This window comes from Aphelocoma coerulescens, chromosome 5 (assembly GCF_041296385.1).
Source record: "Aphelocoma coerulescens isolate FSJ_1873_10779 chromosome 5, UR_Acoe_1.0, whole genome shotgun sequence".
Lineage (NCBI taxonomy): Eukaryota > Metazoa > Chordata > Aves > Passeriformes > Corvidae > Aphelocoma > Aphelocoma coerulescens.
Genome location: NC_091019.1, coordinates 1,544,921 through 1,562,186, shown reverse-complemented (window position 1 = coordinate 1,562,186; position 17,266 = coordinate 1,544,921). Strand labels below are relative to the sequence as shown.

General features: G+C 71.3%; 4 protein-coding genes across 4 annotated transcripts; 2 read left to right on the top strand and 2 right to left on the bottom strand.

Moving 5' to 3' along the window:
- Positions 1–91: 91 nt before the first annotated feature.
- On the bottom strand, positions 92–3,487 carry LOC138112084 (bone marrow proteoglycan-like). The gene is made up of 6 exons (XM_069018771.1): positions 3,367–3,487; positions 1,333–1,425; positions 1,070–1,248; positions 854–988; positions 437–548; positions 92–239 (listed from the first exon to the last, which is right to left on the bottom strand). The coding sequence occupies exons 1-6, from the start codon at positions 3,401–3,403 to the stop codon at positions 181–183; spliced, it is 615 nt and encodes a 204-aa protein (XP_068874872.1). The 5' UTR covers positions 3,404–3,487; the 3' UTR covers positions 92–180.
- LOC138110969 (proteoglycan 3-like) lies at positions 3,470–4,686 on the top strand. The gene is made up of 5 exons (XM_069016114.1): positions 3,470–3,530; positions 3,679–3,770; positions 3,896–4,027; positions 4,213–4,324; positions 4,592–4,686. Exons 1-5 carry the CDS (start codon positions 3,470–3,472, stop codon positions 4,648–4,650), a joined length of 456 nt encoding a protein of 151 aa, XP_068872215.1. The 3' UTR covers positions 4,651–4,686.
- An 89-nt stretch (positions 4,687–4,775) lies between these two features.
- On the bottom strand, positions 4,776–11,293 carry SLC43A3 (solute carrier family 43 member 3). The gene is made up of 13 exons (XM_069016197.1): positions 11,214–11,293; positions 8,402–8,649; positions 7,941–8,070; positions 7,736–7,782; positions 7,575–7,651; positions 7,388–7,480; positions 7,050–7,189; positions 6,805–6,911; positions 6,453–6,611; positions 6,262–6,375; positions 5,823–6,009; positions 5,455–5,578; positions 4,776–5,018 (listed from the first exon to the last, which is right to left on the bottom strand). Exons 2-13 carry the CDS (start codon positions 8,586–8,588, stop codon positions 4,863–4,865), a joined length of 1,521 nt encoding a protein of 506 aa, XP_068872298.1. The 5' UTR covers positions 8,589–8,649; positions 11,214–11,293; the 3' UTR covers positions 4,776–4,862.
- A 2,151-nt stretch (positions 11,294–13,444) lies between these two features.
- Positions 13,445–17,250, top strand: RTN4RL2 (reticulon 4 receptor like 2). Its single transcript, XM_069016195.1, has 3 exons — positions 13,445–13,478; positions 15,582–16,069; positions 16,423–17,250. The coding sequence occupies exons 1-3, from the start codon at positions 13,445–13,447 to the stop codon at positions 17,164–17,166; spliced, it is 1,266 nt and encodes a 421-aa protein (XP_068872296.1). The 3' UTR covers positions 17,167–17,250.
- Positions 17,251–17,266: the final 16 nt, after the last annotated feature.

The following is a 17,266-nucleotide window of genomic DNA, read 5'->3' as shown; positions in this document are numbered from 1 at the left end:
ACACCTCCAAAACCCCTCTGTGCCTGCCGTGGGTGCACCCAGCCAGGCCCCCCGGCCCTGCCCAAACACCAAGTGGGTGCTGACACCGAGACTTTATTGAGCTCCGAGGCAGGGGGTGCAGCCCCCTGTGCGGGGGCAGCAGTGGGGGAGGCCTGGGGAGGCCTGGGGGGGCTGAGCCCCTCATATCTCGCAGATGAAGGGCAGCCGCCTCTTGCAAGGCACGCTCCTCCAGAGCCCATCTGGGGAGAGAAGAGGGGGGATCAGCCCATCGCCCACCAGCACCCCCACCTCCAGGGACCCCCTCCAGCCCTCAGGGATACCTCCCAGATCCCCCAGTGCCAGCCCCCCGGTGCCATCTCTCCATCCCCAGCCCCTCAGCACCCTCCCCCCATCACGGGCAGGGACTCCCCCAGACCCCCCGAGAGCCCCCACTGACTGTTGGTGCAGAGGGAGGTGCAGAAGCGGCGGCCGGGCAGGGGGTGCCCCGGCACCCACCGGCTGTAGTTCCAGGGGCTCCGGTCGGTCCAGTGGCAGCTCGGGTATGGGATCTGCCAGCAGAGAAAGGGTGTGGGGACCCCCAGCACTGGGGACAGTGGGGTGGGCATGGGACATCCAGGGTGGGCACTAGGGATGCTGGGGCAAGGCTGGAGCACCCAAGCGGGCACTGCGGACACGGGCGGAGTTGCAGCTCTGCTGGTGGGCACTGAGAACGCTGGGAATGGGATCGGGAACCCAGGTTGTGCACTGGGAACAGCGGGACGGGGTTAGGACACCCGGGGTGGGCACTGGGGACACTGTGAGGAGGCAGTGTGCCCCGAGGCCAGGGCGGTGGGTGTGGGGCGGGGGTCCTTACGGCAGGCTGGCTGACGGCGCCGATCCAGACCTGGCCGGCGTTGGAGTGCCGGCGCGCCAGGTGCAGCAGGAAGGTGTTGGTGCGGTAATCGTGGATCGAGGCCAAGCGCCCGCGGAAGCGCCGGGCACAGATGCGCTGCAGGGACATGGCTGTCACAGGGGGGCACTGGTGCCCCCACCCTGACACCCCATTCCACCCCATCCCGCCCCATCCCACCTGCGCACAGCGGAAGTCTCGGCAGCGGGAGACGACGACGTAGCGGCAGGTGGCGGTGCCCGGCATGCTGGGGACACCGAGCGCCTGCTTGTCACTGCCCCCCAGGCACCCGCTGTACTCCTCGGGCACCTCCACCTCTGTCACATCCTCCCCGTCCTCTGCCGCAGGGCTGGCGAGAGCTGGGGACACCGGCTGTGTCACCCTGGCAGCAGGGGTGTCCCCGGGATGTCCCCGCGGGCAGGTGGGGTGTGGGGGGCACTCACCGGAGCGGCTGATGGGAACTGTGCCCAGCAGGGCCAGGGCGATCAGCAGGCAGGGCCGCATGGCGTGGGCACACTGGGGACACCACTGGCACCCTCGGGAGATGCCGCAGCCCCGTCACCCTCGGCCAGCCCCAGCGTCACCCTGTCCTCCCCACGTCCCCTCAGAAACCCCCCATATCCCCACTGTCCCTCCACCATCCCCCCCAGTGCCACTCCATGCCCCGTCCCCTCTGCCACCCCCAGTGCCATCCCCACAGCCCCCAGCCCTCCTGTGCCCACTGTGTGCCCAGTTCCTCACCTCCAGCCCTTGGGTCACCCCCTCCCCTGGGCACCCCGTGCCATTCTGTCCCCCACCATGCCCCCCCGGCACTCCAGAGCCCCCCGATGCCAGACTCGGGAACCCCCAACCCAGGCAGCTGAGGGCTGAGCCCACCCCCATGTCCCTGTCTGCGCTCCTCACCTCGGTCTTGGGGGGCTCTGCCCACTGCCACCCTTATATCGGTGACAGGGACACATGGCCCTGACCACAGCCTTGTGACACCCCCAACCACCAACTGTTGGGGACACAGTGGGGGACACCCGGGGGGGCTCTGCCAGCAGCCTGCCCAGCCAGTGCCTGGGGTCTGCTTGGTCCGGGGGAGGGGGTGCAGGGCATGAGGAGGGGGCTGTGGTGCTTTGGGGTGCAGGGGTGTGGGGAGGGGGCTCAGGGAGTTTGGGGTGCAGAGGTGTGGGGAGGGGCTGTGGTGCTTTGGGGTGCAGGGGTGTGGGGAGGGGGCTCAGGGAGTTTGGGGTGCAGGGTGTCAGTACAGGGGTTCAGGGAGTTTGGGGTGCAGGGGTGTGGGATGGGGCTGTGGTGCTTTGGGGTGCAGGGGTGTGGGGAGGGGGCTCAGGGAGTTTGGGGTGCAGGGTGTCAGTACAGGGGTTCAGGGAGTTTGGGGTGCAGGGGTGTGGGATGGGGCTGTGGTGCTTTGGGGTGTAGGGGTGTGGGGAGGGGGCTCAGGGAGTTTGGAGTGCAGGGTGTCAGTACAGGGGTTCAGGGAGTTTGGGGTGCAGAGGTGTGGGATGGGGCTGTGGTGCTTTGGGGTGCAGGGTGTCAGTATGGGGGCTCAGGGAGTTTGGGTTGTAGGGTGTCAGTATGGGGGCTCAGGGAGTTTGGGGTGCAGGGGCTGAAGGGGTTGGGGTGCAGGGGGTGCTCAGGGCGTGGAGATGAGGATGGGGGATTGGGGTGCAGGGTCCCTGGTGGGGGGTGTGGGTGCTCAGCTGCGGGCCAGGGGGGCTGGTCAGGGGAATGGGCGGCTTAGGAGGGGCTCAAGGGGGTCTGTGGCCAAACGGCCAGGCTGGACCCGGGGGGCCACGACCGTTGGGAAGGAAACAGCCCTTGGGCAAGCATGGCCGGCGGGAGATGGTATCAGCACGCCAACATCCCCTCTGCACCCCCAGCACCCCCACCCCGGGACACACAGCACCCCATACACCCGCCTTGCACCCCTCAAACTGGAGCCACTCCCGCCCCTGTAGCCCCAGCCCTGCCACCCCCAGCACCCACCCTCTGCCCTGGGCACTGCTGTGCTCCCCCCCAACCCGCAGTCCTCCCTCCCCGGGCCATGTGTGTCCCGCTGCAGGCAGGTACCCGCCCCAGCATCACCCCGGTGCCCCCATGGTGTCCCCAGGGCCAGGCTGGGTGGCGCAAGGCTGTGGTGGTGACATGTGGCCCTGTCAGCCCTATAAGGGGGACAACGGGCAGAGCCCCCCAGCCCCCAGGTGAGGACTGAGGACGGGGACAGGGAGGGTGACATCAGAGTGGGCTCAGCCCCCGGCTGCTGGGGCTGGGGACCAGGGGTGGGCATCCCTGAGGCTGGCTCTGGGATGCCAGGGAGACACGGGAGTGGCACAGGGGATGGTGGAGGGACAGTGGGGATAAGGGGCTCAGGGCGGCAGGACGGGGTGAGGGACACAAGGTGGCACTGGGGGTGGCAGAGGAACAGTGGAGACATTAGGGCTGGCAGAGGGGCCACGGAGAGGACGGGTTGTTACCAAGGGCGGCACAGGGGCTCTGGACCATGGGGACCATGACAGGTCTGTGGCATCTCCAGAGGGTGCTGGTGGTGTCCCCAGTGTCCCTGCGTGTCCTGCTGCCATGTGGCCCTGGCTGCTGCTCGCTCTGGCCCTGCTGGGCACTGTCCCTGCCAGCCACCCTGGTGAGTGTCCCCCCCACCCCTGCCTGCTCCCAGGGACACCCTGGGGACACCCTCAGTCCCTGCCACCCCACTGACGCCACATGCCTGGGGCTGGCAGTGGGTGGCAGAGGGACCTGTGGTACCAACCCCCCCCTCCTGCGCCCTGCAGCCCCCCGCCAGCCCCGGGGGGTCCCTGCTGGTGAGACCCCCCGGCTGCGCTACGTGGTGGTGAAGAAGCTGCGCACCTACGCGGGCGCCCAGGTGAGGGGACGTGGGGCACGGGGGGTGCGGGGGACGCCAGGCCGTGCCCGTCCCACAGCGGCACTGCCGGGAGGTGCCCGTGGGCACAGGTGAGTGCCCGGTGCCAGCCCGTGCCCGTCCCACAGCGCTACTGCCAGGACGTGTACCGGGGCCAGCTGGCCTCTGTGCACAGCGCTGCCCGCAACCAGGAGCTGCAGAAACTGGCACGAACCCACACCGCACTCGCACCCTGGATCGGAGCTGTCACCAGCCGCAGGGTGAGGGGACACCGGGGGCAAGGGGCTGCCAAAGGGGTGCTGGGTGCTGGCGAGGAGATCAGCTGGGGGCTGCTTTGGGGGGTGAGGGGCTGGGTAGGGGGTGCTGGGGCCGGAGGCTGGGGTTTGAGGGGCTGGGTATGGGGTGCTGGGGGCTGCCACTGGGGGCTGAGGTGTTGGCACAGCAGGCGGGGCAGTGGGAGTCGCGCTGGGAGGACTCCAGCCCCTGGAACTACGCAAACTGGGCGCCCATCCATCCCCACCACACCGTCACCACCTGCACCACCCTCAGCACCCGAGGTGAGGTCACCCACCCACCGTGTCCAGGCTTGGGGGATGCTGGGGAGGGGAGCACAAGCTACTGGGGAATTGGAGGAACACTGGGAGGACACTGGGGCGGTGTGGGGAGGGGGCTACAGGTCAACTGGGAAGGACACAGAGGGCACTGGGGGGGCACTGGGAGGGGGTACAGGGCACTGGGGGGCCCTGGAAGGCACTGGAAGCGGTTGCAGGGTGCTGGGGGGCCCTGGGAACCACCCACGGCCCTGACACTGTCCTTGTCCCCAGACGGGCTCTGGCGAAGCCGCTTCTGCTTCCAGCTGCGCCCCTTCATCTGCCAGTACTGAGCCCCCAGTGCTGCCGTGGCCCCCCAGGTCCTTTCCCAGTAAAGCAGAGGTGCCCTGAGCCGTGTCTGTGTGCGCCGAGGGCCTGCGGAGGGGGCTGGGGGGTCGTGGGGGCAGCACAGCGAGCGGAGGGGGCAGCGATGTTTATTGTCCCCAAGCCCCCCACCCCACTGGCACAGCACCCCCAGGCCAGTACAAAAATGGGGTGCTGGGGCTCAGTGTGGGGTCTCGGCGTGGATCTCAGCGCTGGGGGCAGCTGCCAGGGGGGTGCTGGCCATCCCCAGATCCTTGGCTCGCCGCTGGCACTCGCGGGCCACCACCACGGGGCTGACAAAGGCCACCAGCACCATGGCGATGAGCCCCAAGTTCATCTGCAGGGCGGAAGAATGTCAGGGCAGGGGACTGGGGGCTGACCCCACCCAAGGGGCCCCTGGGCCAGCCCCATGGTTCCCCCATCCCCTGTGTTAGCCCAGGACCCTTGGGGTGGCACTCCCGTTTCCCCAAGGGCAGGATTCCCATCCCTCCCTGGAGCAGGGCCCCCATTTCCCCTGGGGCAGGACCCCATCCCTCCCAGGGCGGCATCCCCATTTCTCCATGGGGCAGGACCCCGTTCCCCCAGGAGCAGGACCCCCATCTTCCCATGGGCAGGACCTCAGTCACTCCTGGGGCAGGATCCCCGTTTCCCCATGACACGAGACCCCCATTTCCATGCGGGCCAAGGCCACGTCCCTCCCGGGGCAGGACCCCCATTTCCCCATGGAGCAGCCCCCCCATCCCTCACTCGGGGGGCCCACAGGGCACACTCACATAGAAGGGGTCCCCCTGGAGCGGCCCCTGCACCAGGGCGACACACGGGTACTGCAGCAGGGCCACCAGCGCCGATAGCGCCATGGCCAGCCCGTACAGCTTCCCGAAGTGCTGCGGGGGGAACCTGCCAGGCACCCGCGTCACCAACGGGCATCTCCTGGCACCCGGACCCCTGACAGCCCCACCCCGATGCCCTCTCCCCCGACACCTCCACCACGTCGCCTGCCACCCTCCAGCTCCACCGCCATCCCCTGCCACCCCATCCCGACCACGCCAGCCTGTCCCCTGCCACGCCCACAAGGACCGTGTCCCCGTCCCCTGCCACCCTGAGCCCTGCGTCCCCCGTGGCCGTGGCTGTCCCCACTCACGCGATGGCCAGGAAGGCGGCGTTGCCGCCGTACAGGAAGGAGCGGCTGATGACCTGCAGCACGAAGGTGCCGAACTGGACGGGCAGGACGGGCACGGCGGCGAGCACGGAGAACAGCAGGCACTGCGCCACCGTCACCACCAGCGACAGCACCGCCGACCGCAGGTCTGCCAGCGCGGCCAGCGCCCCTGCGGGCACGGGGCTCAGGGCACGGGGACACGGCCCCCTCCGTGTCCCCTGCCAGGTGCCGCGGGCTCGGGCACGCTGGTGGTGGCAGCAGTGAGGCCGTGGGGGACAGGGGCCGCAGGACTGGGAGGCGTGGTCACCCCCAGAGTGTTGTGCCAGGGGGGGCTGGCCCTTGGGGTGAGGGGCCGTGGGGGTCAGTTGTTCTCAGGGCACGGGGCTCAGCTGCCCTTGGGGCAGGGCGGGGGGACACTTACCCTCAGGGCGGGGACCCTTTCCCCGCTTGTGCCGGTCGAGGATGAGGCCGTTCCAGGGGGCGCAGAGCACCCCGCAGAGCTGGGTGAAGGCGAAGGCGTTGGTGTAGGTGCTCACTGCGGGGGGACAGCGTCAGGCGGGCGCCGCCAGCCCCGGGGCTCCCCGCCGCGTCCCCCCCGCCACGCTGCCCTACCCAGGCCGTGGTCCCCGCGCGCCAGGTGCTCGAGCTGCGGGTTGAGGGTGCCGATGAACAGGTAGTGGCGAAGCTGCATCACCGAGAGCCAGGCCACGTGCCAGGCGAAGAGCCACGAGCAGGCGCAGGCCCGGAACGGCGTCCCGGAGCGGGCCCCACCTGCGCAGGTGTCAGGGCGGGGCACACACAGACACACCCCCCGCCACACCCGCACCCTGCCCCTGCCACCGGCATCACCGCGCCCCTTCAGACGTGCCACCGCGCCCACCCTGCGGCCGCGCCCACCTCCTTAGGCCCCTCCCCGTACCCCCACAACCCCACCCCCCGCAGGCCAGATCCCCACCCCCGGCACCTCGAGGGATGGGGGGCTCCAGGGGCGTCTCCTCGGGTCCGGCCTCTCCCGGGGGCTGCTTGTCCTTGTAGGTTCGGTAGGAGCGGGAACGCCCCCGGCACCGCAGCCTGCGGGAGCGCCTTTGTCACCCTGTGTCCGCCTGGCACGGCTGGACCTGCCCCGGGGACAGGACCCGCTGCCCACAGGGCGGGACCCAGCCGCCCCTCTCCCCAGAGCCCCAGCGGGGCGCTGCCAGCCCCCCGTACCCGTAGTCGTAGTCGGGGGGCAGCGGGTAGGGGATGTGGGTGCGCGGCATCAGGAAGAGGGTGCGCAGGAGGTGCCAGGCGCTGCAGGCTGCCAGGAAGAGGAACATGGCCCGCAGGGACAGCCCGTGCTCGTACAGCAGCTGGGGACAGGGACAGAGTCAGGGACGGAGACAGGCTGCCACCGGCCACCTGCTCAGGGCCTAGGTCTGTCCCCATGTGTGGCCCCAGCAGTGACCCAGCTGTGTCCCAGACTGTGTCCCCGCCATGTCCATAAATGTGACCCAACTGTTCCCAGCTCTGTCCTCCCCTGCCACCACCACCACGTCCCTCGCACCCACCTTGACGATGAGGAAGATGGCGGAGGAGGAGTCGAAGGCCCCGTTGTAGAGGGTGATGAGGATGGAGCGGTAGTTCCCGAACAGGTTGCCCACCTGGCACCAGGAGAGCCCCGTGTGCTGTCAGGGCCGTCCCATGGAGGGCGGGTGTCCTGCCACCGGGTGGGTGTCAGGGGGCCGGGGGACCCACCTGCATGTTGGTGAGGATGAGGAGGATGCCACCCACCGACAGCATGGACATGGCCGGGAAGAGCAGCACCGCCATCTCTGGGGACACGGGGGTCAGCGGGGACAGCGGTTACCAAAGAGGTCCCCCCCAGGGCTGGGGACCCCCTGGCCACAGAGTCTCACCTGGGGTGGAGAAGGCGACGAGCAGGGTCCCACTAGTGTAGAGGGAGCTGAAGGGCACAGCGGTGACACGTGGGGACGGGATCCCGGGAATCACACGTGATTCCCCTATCCCAGCCCCATGGGAGGCGGGCCACCCCAATAACCCCCCTTTGTCAGCCCAAGCCCTGTCCCCCGGGTGCCCGTGTCCCCCCGGCGCAGGGCTCACATGGCGATGAGGCGCGCAGCCATGGTGCCAAAGCGGTCAAAGACGACGCCCATGGGGAAGGTCATGAAGTTGTTCATGAAGGAGCCGATGGTGAAGACCAGGGAGAACTGCTCATCCTGCCCGCTGCAATCTGGGGATGGCCATAAGTGGGGCATGGGGACACGGAGACGTGGGCACGGGGACGCCGGGACACAGGCACCCGGGGACACGGGTCAGCAGAGATGCAGGGGACACCGGGCGTGCGGGGACACCACGGACGTGACGATACTGGAGACATGGACTGGGGGACAGTAGGCACGTGGGCTTGGAGATGGCGGGGACACGGAACACTGCAGGGCAGCAGGACATTGGGGACAGCAAAGACACAGGCACAGGCGCAGTGGGGACATGGGGCAGCACGGGGCATCAGGACAGCGGGGGCACGAGTCAGGGGACCAGGGGGACAGGTCGGGGGTCCATACCAGACCCCAGGGTGAGGTTGGGGCCAGGGGTGGCGGAGGGCTGGCACAGCCCCTCGAAGTAGCCCAGGTCCTTGAGGACGAAGACGAGGGAGGCCCAGCCGAAGATGATGCCGCAGAAGGCGCCGCACTCCAGCAGCCCCGACAGGAAGGTCCCCAGGCGCTTGGCCAGCCCCGCACCCCCCGCCATGTCCCCCGCCCGGGCGGCCACCTGCCCGGGCTGTCACCAGCCTGGGGCGTCTTCACCGAGCCTGTGGGTGACAAAGGCCGGGCGTCACACCATGCTGGCACCCAGCGGGGGCACGGGGATGAGTGGGATGCACAGGGGCACGTGCCAGCACGTGGCCACCCGGGCAAAGGCCACCGTGGCTCCGGCTCTGCCCCTTGTCCCTGGCCACGGCAGCCGGCACTGGTGTCCCTCCATGTGCCAGGGCACAGAGCAGGCCCCTGCAGCAGCCAGGGCTCGCACAGGTGGGGCCAGCTGTTCACGGGTGGCACACACCCGTTTACAGATGCACACGAGGGTTGGCGGGTGCATGCGCGGGTTCACAGGTGCGCACGCAGGTCTGTGGGCACATTTACGGGCACACAAACATTTACGGGCACACACACACATTTATGGGCACACACACATTTATGGGCACACACACACATTTATGGGCACACACACACACATTTACGGGCACACACACACATTTATGGGCACACACACACATTTATGGGCACACACACATTTACGGGCACACACACACATTTATGGGCACACACACACATTTATGGGCACACACACATTTACGGGCACACACACGCGTGTTCGCGTGCACACACACAGCTTTACAGGCACACACACCTGCTGAGCCCCGTCCTGCGCCCCTCACCCACCTGCACGAGGCCAGGCCCTCCTGGTGTCACCGTGACTTTCACCGCCGCCGTGGAGTTTGAACCCCAGCAGCGTGGCTGGGATGCACCTCCGCACCCCCACTGACCCCGCTCTAATCTCCCGGGAGCACGTGCGGGTCCCCCGGGCTGCCGGTCCCCGATAGCGCCTCGGGCCCCCTGATAGCACCTCAGGCCCCCCGGTGGTGACTCGGTCCCCCCACTGCACCGGGACCCCCCTGTGCTGTCCCTATTGCCCCGAGCCAGCCCGGCCCAGGACCTGGCACAACCCTGGGGACACTGGTACGTGCTCTGGTGACAACAACACAGCCCTGGGAACACCAACATCCTCCCAGGGACACCAGCATCCCCAGGGGACCTGGCACAGCCGTGGGGACACTGGCACACGGCTGCGCACCCTAGTGTGAGCGCTGGGGACACCACAACAACACACCTCACCCCGGGGACACCGGCACCCTGCTGGGGACCTGGCACAGCCCTTGGGAAACTGGCACTGTTCCTGGCAACGCTGGCACAGCCCCTGGGGACACTGGCACCCCCTCGGGGACACCAACACACCCCTCCCCCGGGACCTGGCACGGTTCTTGGGAAACTGGCACAATCCCTGGAGACGCTGGCACAGCCCCTGGGGACACAGGCACTCTGCAGGAGATGGTGACACACCCCCCGGGGCCCCAGCACAGCCCCTGGTGCCCTCCCCTGGGGACCTGGCACGGCTCTCAGGGATGCTGTCACACCTCTGGGACCCTGCCATCCCTACGGGGACCCTCACACTGCTGGGGACAATGCCACATCTCCTTGGGACGCTGCCAGCCCAAGCACTGCACTGCACTGGGGACTGTCACCGTGCCGGGGCTGACGACAGGTCAGCCCACACACGCAGGTGGGACTCCCCCATGACCCACAGATGGGTGACAAGGACACCAAGGCCACGTCACCCCCAGTTCACTGTCCTCCGTGTCCCCCCACCTCGCTCACCCGCTCACAGGCTACCCCCTCGTCACCTTGCCAGTGTCCAGGGCCTGTCCCTGTCCCGCTCCCCTGCCTGCTGTAATGTCGGGTAATGAGGCCTCATTACAGTGACCAGCAGCTAAAGATTAACCTGGAGAGAGCCGGGGGGAGCTGCGTTATTTTTAGCCACCCAGGCGGGGGCTGGGGCTGTGGCACCAGCTGAGGGCACCGGGGCACCTTGAGATATGGGGGGGGTCACTGCCTGGGGCACCCCGAGCCACTCACTATGGGTGCCAGCCACCGAGCCATACCGGGATGTCCTGGACATGCTGGTCTCTGCCATCCACACTGGAGAGCCCCCACAGCAGTGACCCCCCCACACTGGTGAGGCCCCCCCCGATGGTGAGCCCCCCAGACTGGTGAGAGAGAGCAGAAGGGTCCAGCTCGGGTCGGGGACTAGCAGCATTAGTGACTCTGTCCCCGCTGTGTCCCCCAGCTCCCCCCGGGCCGTGACGGGGGCAGCCGGGGTCAGGGGGCCTCTGGGGGCTGCCATAGGGCTGGGGTCCCCCTTCGCACCCCGCTGCCCCCCGAGGGACGGGGTGTCCCGGGGTGGGCACTGCCCGCGCCCCACGGAGCAGGGGCAGCCCCGGCCGCGGGCACTTGGCCCGCACGCTTTTGGCGGGGGGACAGACGCGTGGTTCCGGGGATGGGCAGCCGTGGGGCCCCGCCGTGCCAGCCCCCCGAGCCTGCCCCGCGGCCCCGCCACGCGCACCCCCGGCACCGCCCGGGACACCCGCACCGCGTCCGCGCCGGGCCCAGCCCCGCAGGCCGGGCCCCGGGGCCCTCGGTGCCCCCTCTCCCGGATCCTCCCGTCCCCGGTCACAGCCCCGCTCCCGCCGCCGCTCCGTGTCCATCCGGGCTCCTCCGCGCCCTCCGGCTCCTCCCGCCACATCCCCGCGCCGCTCACCCGCCTCCCGCCCGGCCCGGCGGGGAGGGGACCGGGGCTCTCCCCGCCCCGGCTCTCCCGGCGCTCCCGGCGCTCCCGGCGCTCCCGGTGCCCCCGATGCCGCCCCCCCTCCCCCCCGACTGCGGGCGGAGCGCAGCGGCCGGGCCCGGCCCCGCCCCCGGGCGCGGCGTTTCGGGGGGGCGAGGAGGGCGGCCTCGGTGGAGCGGCCCCGGTCACCCGCGGGTCCGCCCAGGAGGGGCCGTCCTGGCACGGAGCCCTTCCCCGGTGCCGCCCCTACGCCCGCCGCGGGTGCCCCCCTCGGCATCTCCAGGTGCGACAGCTCACCTGGCGTGCCCAAGGTGCGCTCCTGCTGGCGCCACCCTCGGGCCACCCTTGGATCGCCCTTTCGGTCACTCTTGGGCCAGCCTGGAGTGATGCTTGGGTCACCCCTAGGCCACTCCTGGACACCCCAGGACCACCCTTGGGCTTTCCCTGGGCCACCCCAGCTGTGCCATCCCAGAGCCATCCCCGTGTCACCCCGCTGTGTTCTGCCGTGTCCCCTGCTGTCCCTGGTCCCCCACCCCCTGCCTTTGTTCCCCCCCAGGACACCCCTGTCCCTCCTGTCACCCTCCCCTCGGCCGCATCCTCTCCTCTGTCCCTCTGTCCCTCTGTCCACCCCTCAGCGCTTGCAGCCACCTGGTCTGTCCCCACCTGTCCCCACTGCTCCAGCCTCTCATCTGCTCTGCCAGCTGCCCTTCTGTCTGTTCATCACCCGTCCATCTGTCCGTCACCCATCCATCTGTCCATCACCCATCCGTCTGTCTGTCACCTGTCCATCTGTCCCCCTCCAATCACGACTCCATCCATCCCATCCATCTGTCCCACACCCATCCAGCTGCCCATCACCTGCCCTTCCCTCCACCTGTCCGTCTGTCCGTCCTCTCCATCCTGCACCCATCTCTCCATCCGTCTGTCCCCATCTCCAGATGTTCTCCCTGCATCTGTCTCCATCTGTCCTTCCCTCCTTATGTCCACCTGTCCGTCAATCCATCCTCCACCTTTCTGTCCGTCCATCCTCCGCCGTCCGTCCGTCCTTCCATCCCTTCCCCATGCACCCCGTGCCCAGCTCCCCGGGCGGGTGGGCACCAGCACCCACAGCCCCCACAGGGCGGGCTCCCCCTCCCCTGGCCAGCTCAGCCGTGTCCGGCCGGGGGCTCCGCGCCCGGGGTGGGGGCACGGGCGGGGGGCACGGGCGGGGGGAGCGGATGGCGGCCCCTGAGTCAGCCCCGCGCCGCCCACGCCCCCTCCCACGGGTGCCGCCGCACCAGCTTGTGGCATTTCGCTCGCCGGAGACGGCGCCGCAAACACGCGCCGGTGCCAGCCGGTGCCGGTGCCGCCGCAGCCCGCGCGGCCACGCGTCCCCCCCCCCACGCGCGGCACCGGCGCGGGGCCCGCACGGGGCCGGTGCACCCCGCACCGCGGCCGCCCGCTCTGCCCCGGGCCGGGCGGCCGCGCAGCGGCACCACGGACAGCGCCGGTCCGGCACCACGAACAGCGCCGCGGTCCCGCGTGGGTGCGGGGACCACCGCCCCCCGCGCCCTCCCGGCGGCCCGCTGGGTGCGGGGCTCCCGGCCCCGCCGCGCCCACCCCGTGGGCAGCCCCCGCCGGGTCCCGCCGTCCATGGGGGCACCACGGCCCGGCGCCGGTCCCGGGATCTTGGGACAGAGGGAGGGAGGCATGGACGGACAGACGGACGGACGGCCGGAGACCACCCTCCCCGTCCCGCGCTCACAGCTGCCCACGCGAGCCCCGCGTCCCTCCCCCGTGGGGGGAACCCACCACACCCCCGTGTCCTCATCGGGGTCCCTCTCGCGGATCCCGCAGGGCGCGCCCCCCGTGGACGCCCGCAGCGCATCCCCCGCTGTCCCCCCCGAGCCGCCGGGGGTCCCCGTGCCCACCCCTGTCCCGCCTGGGGCGGGCCGGCCCGGGAAGGGTTAAGCGGCGGGGCCGGCGCGGGGGGCGGAGCGGCCGCCCCGGGATAAGGCGCGGCGCGGGGAGGGCTCAGCCCCACGGAGCCGCGGGCAGCGCCGCGCCGAGCCCACCCGTGCCCGAGCCCGAGCCCACCCGTGCCATGCCCCGGGGCGGCGGCGGCTGCTGCTCCCGGCGGCGCGGCGGGGGCGAAGGGGGCGAGCAGCCCCCCCGGCACCGGCCATGACCCCGCGGGTGGGCAGCGCCTGAGCGGCCGCCCCGCCATGCGGCCCCCCACGGCTCGGGACCTGCCCCCAGGTAGGCGCGGGGTCGGGCGGGGTCCCACGGGTGTCGGGCGAACCCTGGGGTGCCACCCGGAGACCTCGGTCCCGGCTCGGGGCGCCCCGCGGCGCTCGGGGTGCGGGTGCCCCGGGGTGCACGGGGAGCCCCGGGTGCGCGGGGACCCCGGGGCCGCCCCGGAACGCAGAGCCCGGCGTGGGGGCGCGGTCCCGGGGCACCCCAGGCTGGGCACCCCGCGGCCCCCGGCTGCCCGGCGCGGGGGTGCGCCCCGACCCACGAGGTGCCTGCTGCCAGCCCAGCCCCAAGTGTGGCTGTCTCATGACGCACGGGGTATCCGGTGCCACCCCGGGGCCCCCAGCCCAGCGTGGGGGTGCCCCGTGACACGTGGGGTACTCGGTGCCAGCCCGGGACCCCCAGTGCGGCGTGCGGGTGCCCCTGGAACCCCGGCACACCCTGTGCAGCACCGGGGTGCGTAGCCGGGCTTCTGGGTGCTCCACGATCCACGGGGTGCCCGGAGCCACCCCCAGGACCCCCAGCCCGGAGTGTGGGTACCCCACGACCCCAGCGGGGTGTGTCCCACGACCCAGGGGCTACGTGGTGCCACCCCAGGACCCCCAGCGCGGCGTGGAGACGCCCCCCAGTTCACAATGTGGGCACCGCCGGGGAGCCGGGAGTGCCCGGGTCACCCCGCGGGTGGGTGCCGCGGGGTCTGCGGGGTACCCGCAAGTACCGGGGGGGGCGGGGGGGGGGCTTGGCACCGGGGAGGGGGGGGAAAGCTGAGAACCGGTGACTTCAGCTCCCAACTGAGTCAGCCCGCGGCGTGGGGGAGTGACAGATGGGACGCGGGTGGGGGGCGCACGCCGGCACGGGGCGCCGGGGGAGGGGGGCGGCGCTGAGCAGATGCGCCGGACGCCTCCGTGGGTGGGTGGGGGGTGGGTACCCCCCAACTCGTGGAGCACCGGCAGAGGGGAAGGGAGGGAAGGGGGCGGTGGGACCCCTCGGTGCATCTCCGGTGTGACCTCCGGTGCACCGGAGGGTCCCACCGCCCCCCTCCTTCCCTTCCCCTCCCCCGGTAGCGGCGACTGGGCGCATCCACGCATCCCCGGGCGTGGATCCAGGCCGCCGGGCTGAATTATGGATGAAGCTCTCGGGTTGCAGCCTGAGGGGGGGGGATGGACACGGGTGGGGGGGGGAAGGGGGGATGCTGCACACCCGGAGCGGCGGCGCGTGTCGTCAGCCCGCGCCCACGCGTGCCCCGCCCCACACGTGGCCGCGGCACGCGCGCACGTGGCACCGCCCCGTTTGGGGAGGGGGCACGGACCCCCCCCCCGACTGGGGTGAGGGGCGTCCCAGGGGTCCGTGACCCTTTGGGGGGTTCTGGTGGACCGTGGGGCGGGCATGGTCCTATGGGAGCGTGGCCACGGCAGGGGGGGTCAGGGAGCTTTGGGGGTCCCTGAAGACCGTGGCCCCAGTGGCAGGAACGGCCCCAGGAGGTCCCCGGTGGATGATCACCTTTTGGGGTGCCCAGCCTTGGTGCTGTGGAGCAGCATGGCCCTGGGGAGCACAGTCCTGTGGGGCTGGTGGGCGTCTGCGGGCTGCAAGAGGTGCTCAGTCCTATGGGGTGGCCATGACCTTGGGATTCTCCTAGGGCACTGTGGTCCTGGGGATCTCCCAGGGGACCATGGCCTTGGGGGGGTCCCTGGGGAGGCACGGCCCTCGGGGGACTCCCGGGGGCCACGGCCCTGCGGGTGGGCACAGGCCCCCACCTCGGGGTGTCCAGCCCGATGGGGTGGTCATGACCTTGGGGGATTCTCCTGGGGAGCCATGGCCCTGTGGGTGGGCACAGTGCTGGGGGGGGCTCCTAGGGGTGTCCAGCCCTACGGACTGCTCAGGACCCTGGGACTCTCCTAAGGAACCGTGGCTCGGTGGGGTGGGCACGGCCCTGGGGGGCTCCGAGAGGCGTCCCCGGGGCGCTCCTGGAGCGCCGCGGCCAGGCGGGTGGGCACGGCCCCGGGAGGCTCCGTGGGCTGCGGCTCCCGGGGGGCGGCGGGGGGCGGGCGGCGGCGGCGCGGGGGTCGGGGACGCGCGGTGCCCCGCGCTGACGCCCCGCTGTGCCCTCAGGCGGGCGCCCGGCGGCCCTGCTGCTGCTGGCGGCGCTGGTGTGGGTGCCCGGCGGGGCTCCCGCCTGCCCCGCGCTCTGCACCTGCTACGTCTCGCCGCCCACCGTCAGCTGCCAGGCCAACAACTTCTCCTCGGTGCCCGCGGGGCTCCCGCCCGGCGCCCGCCGCCTCTTCCTGCAGAACAACGTCATCGGGGCGCTGCGGGCGGGCACCTTCGGGCCCAGCACCGTCACCCTCTGGCTCTACTCCAACAACATCTCCTCCATCCAGCCGGGCACCTTCCGACACCTGCCCGCCCTGGAGGAGCTCGACCTGGGTGACAACCCGCACCTCCGCGTCCTGGCCCCCGACACCTTCCACGGCCTCCACCGCCTCCAGGCCCTGCACCTGTACCGGTGCCGGCTGGCCAGCCTGCCCAGCGGCATCTTCCGCGGCCTCCGCAGCCTCCAGTACCTCTACCTGCAGGAGAACGGGCTGCTCTACCTCCAGGTGGGTGAGGCCGGGTGCTGGGCACAGAGGTGGGGCCGGGCGGGGTGAGGGGGTGACAACCCGCGGAGTCAGGATGTGGGACACAGGGTGATGCCGATGGCGCCGGAAAGCGGGGCGGTGACAGGAGCTGCCGATGGAGCAGGGTGACGGCCGTGGGGCAGGACCAGGGGTGACACCAGCACGGCAGGGACGTGGGACAAGGCCTTGCGTGGTGCTCATGGAGCAGGGACACGGGAGAGGGTGACGGGTGCTGCCAGGGCAGGGCTCCGTGGGGCCCACACCGGTGGCTCTGCAGGCGATGCAGAGCCCTGTGGACCCCCACCCCACGCCCACCCCTCTCCCATTCCCCGCAGGACGACCTCTTTGCCGACCTGGCCAACCTAAGCCACCTCTTCCTGCATGGCAACCGGCTGCGGGCGCTGTCGGAGGGCGTCTTCCGGGGGCTGGCGAGCCTGGACCGCCTGCTGCTGCACGCCAACCGGCTGGCAGCCATCCACCGCCGCGCCTTCGGGGGGCTGGCGCGCCTCACCATCCTCTACCTGTTCAACAACAGCCTGGTGGCCCTGCCCGGGGACCCGCTGGCCGCCCTGCCCTCGCTCCAGTTCCTGCGCCTCAACGCCAACCCCTGGGCCTGCGACTGCCGCGCTCGCCCGCTCTGGGCCTGGTTCCGCCGCACGCGCGTCTCCAGCTCCCCGGTGCCATGTGCCAGCCCCCCGCACCGCCGCGGCACCGACCTGCGCCAGCTCCGCCCCCGCGACTTCGACGCCTGCCCCGACGACGACGACGAGGAGGAGGAGATGGAAGATGGCACCGCCGGTGGCGGCAATGGGGTGGCGGTGATGGGCACCCCGGGGCGGGCGCTGGGTCGCCCCGGCACCCTCCCGGCCGCGCCGCCCTCCGCCTTCTACCGCGACGGGCTGCCCCCCCACGACCTGCGGGGACCCCAGCCCCGGCCGCCCCCCCCGTCCCGTGACTCCCGCGGGCCCCCCGAGGACGCCAGCTGCCCCCATGACCCCTGCGCCCCCATGGCCGCCGCCGCGCCCCACCGGGCCCCCGTCCTCCTGCCCCTCCTGGCTCTGATCCTGCCCCGACTCTGAGCCCCCCTCGGCGCCCCAGGGGGGGTCCCGGCTCCTCGGGGCGCCCGTGCCCCCCTTCTCCCCGGGGGAGGCCTCAAGAACTGCGGGGAACCGGCAGCGG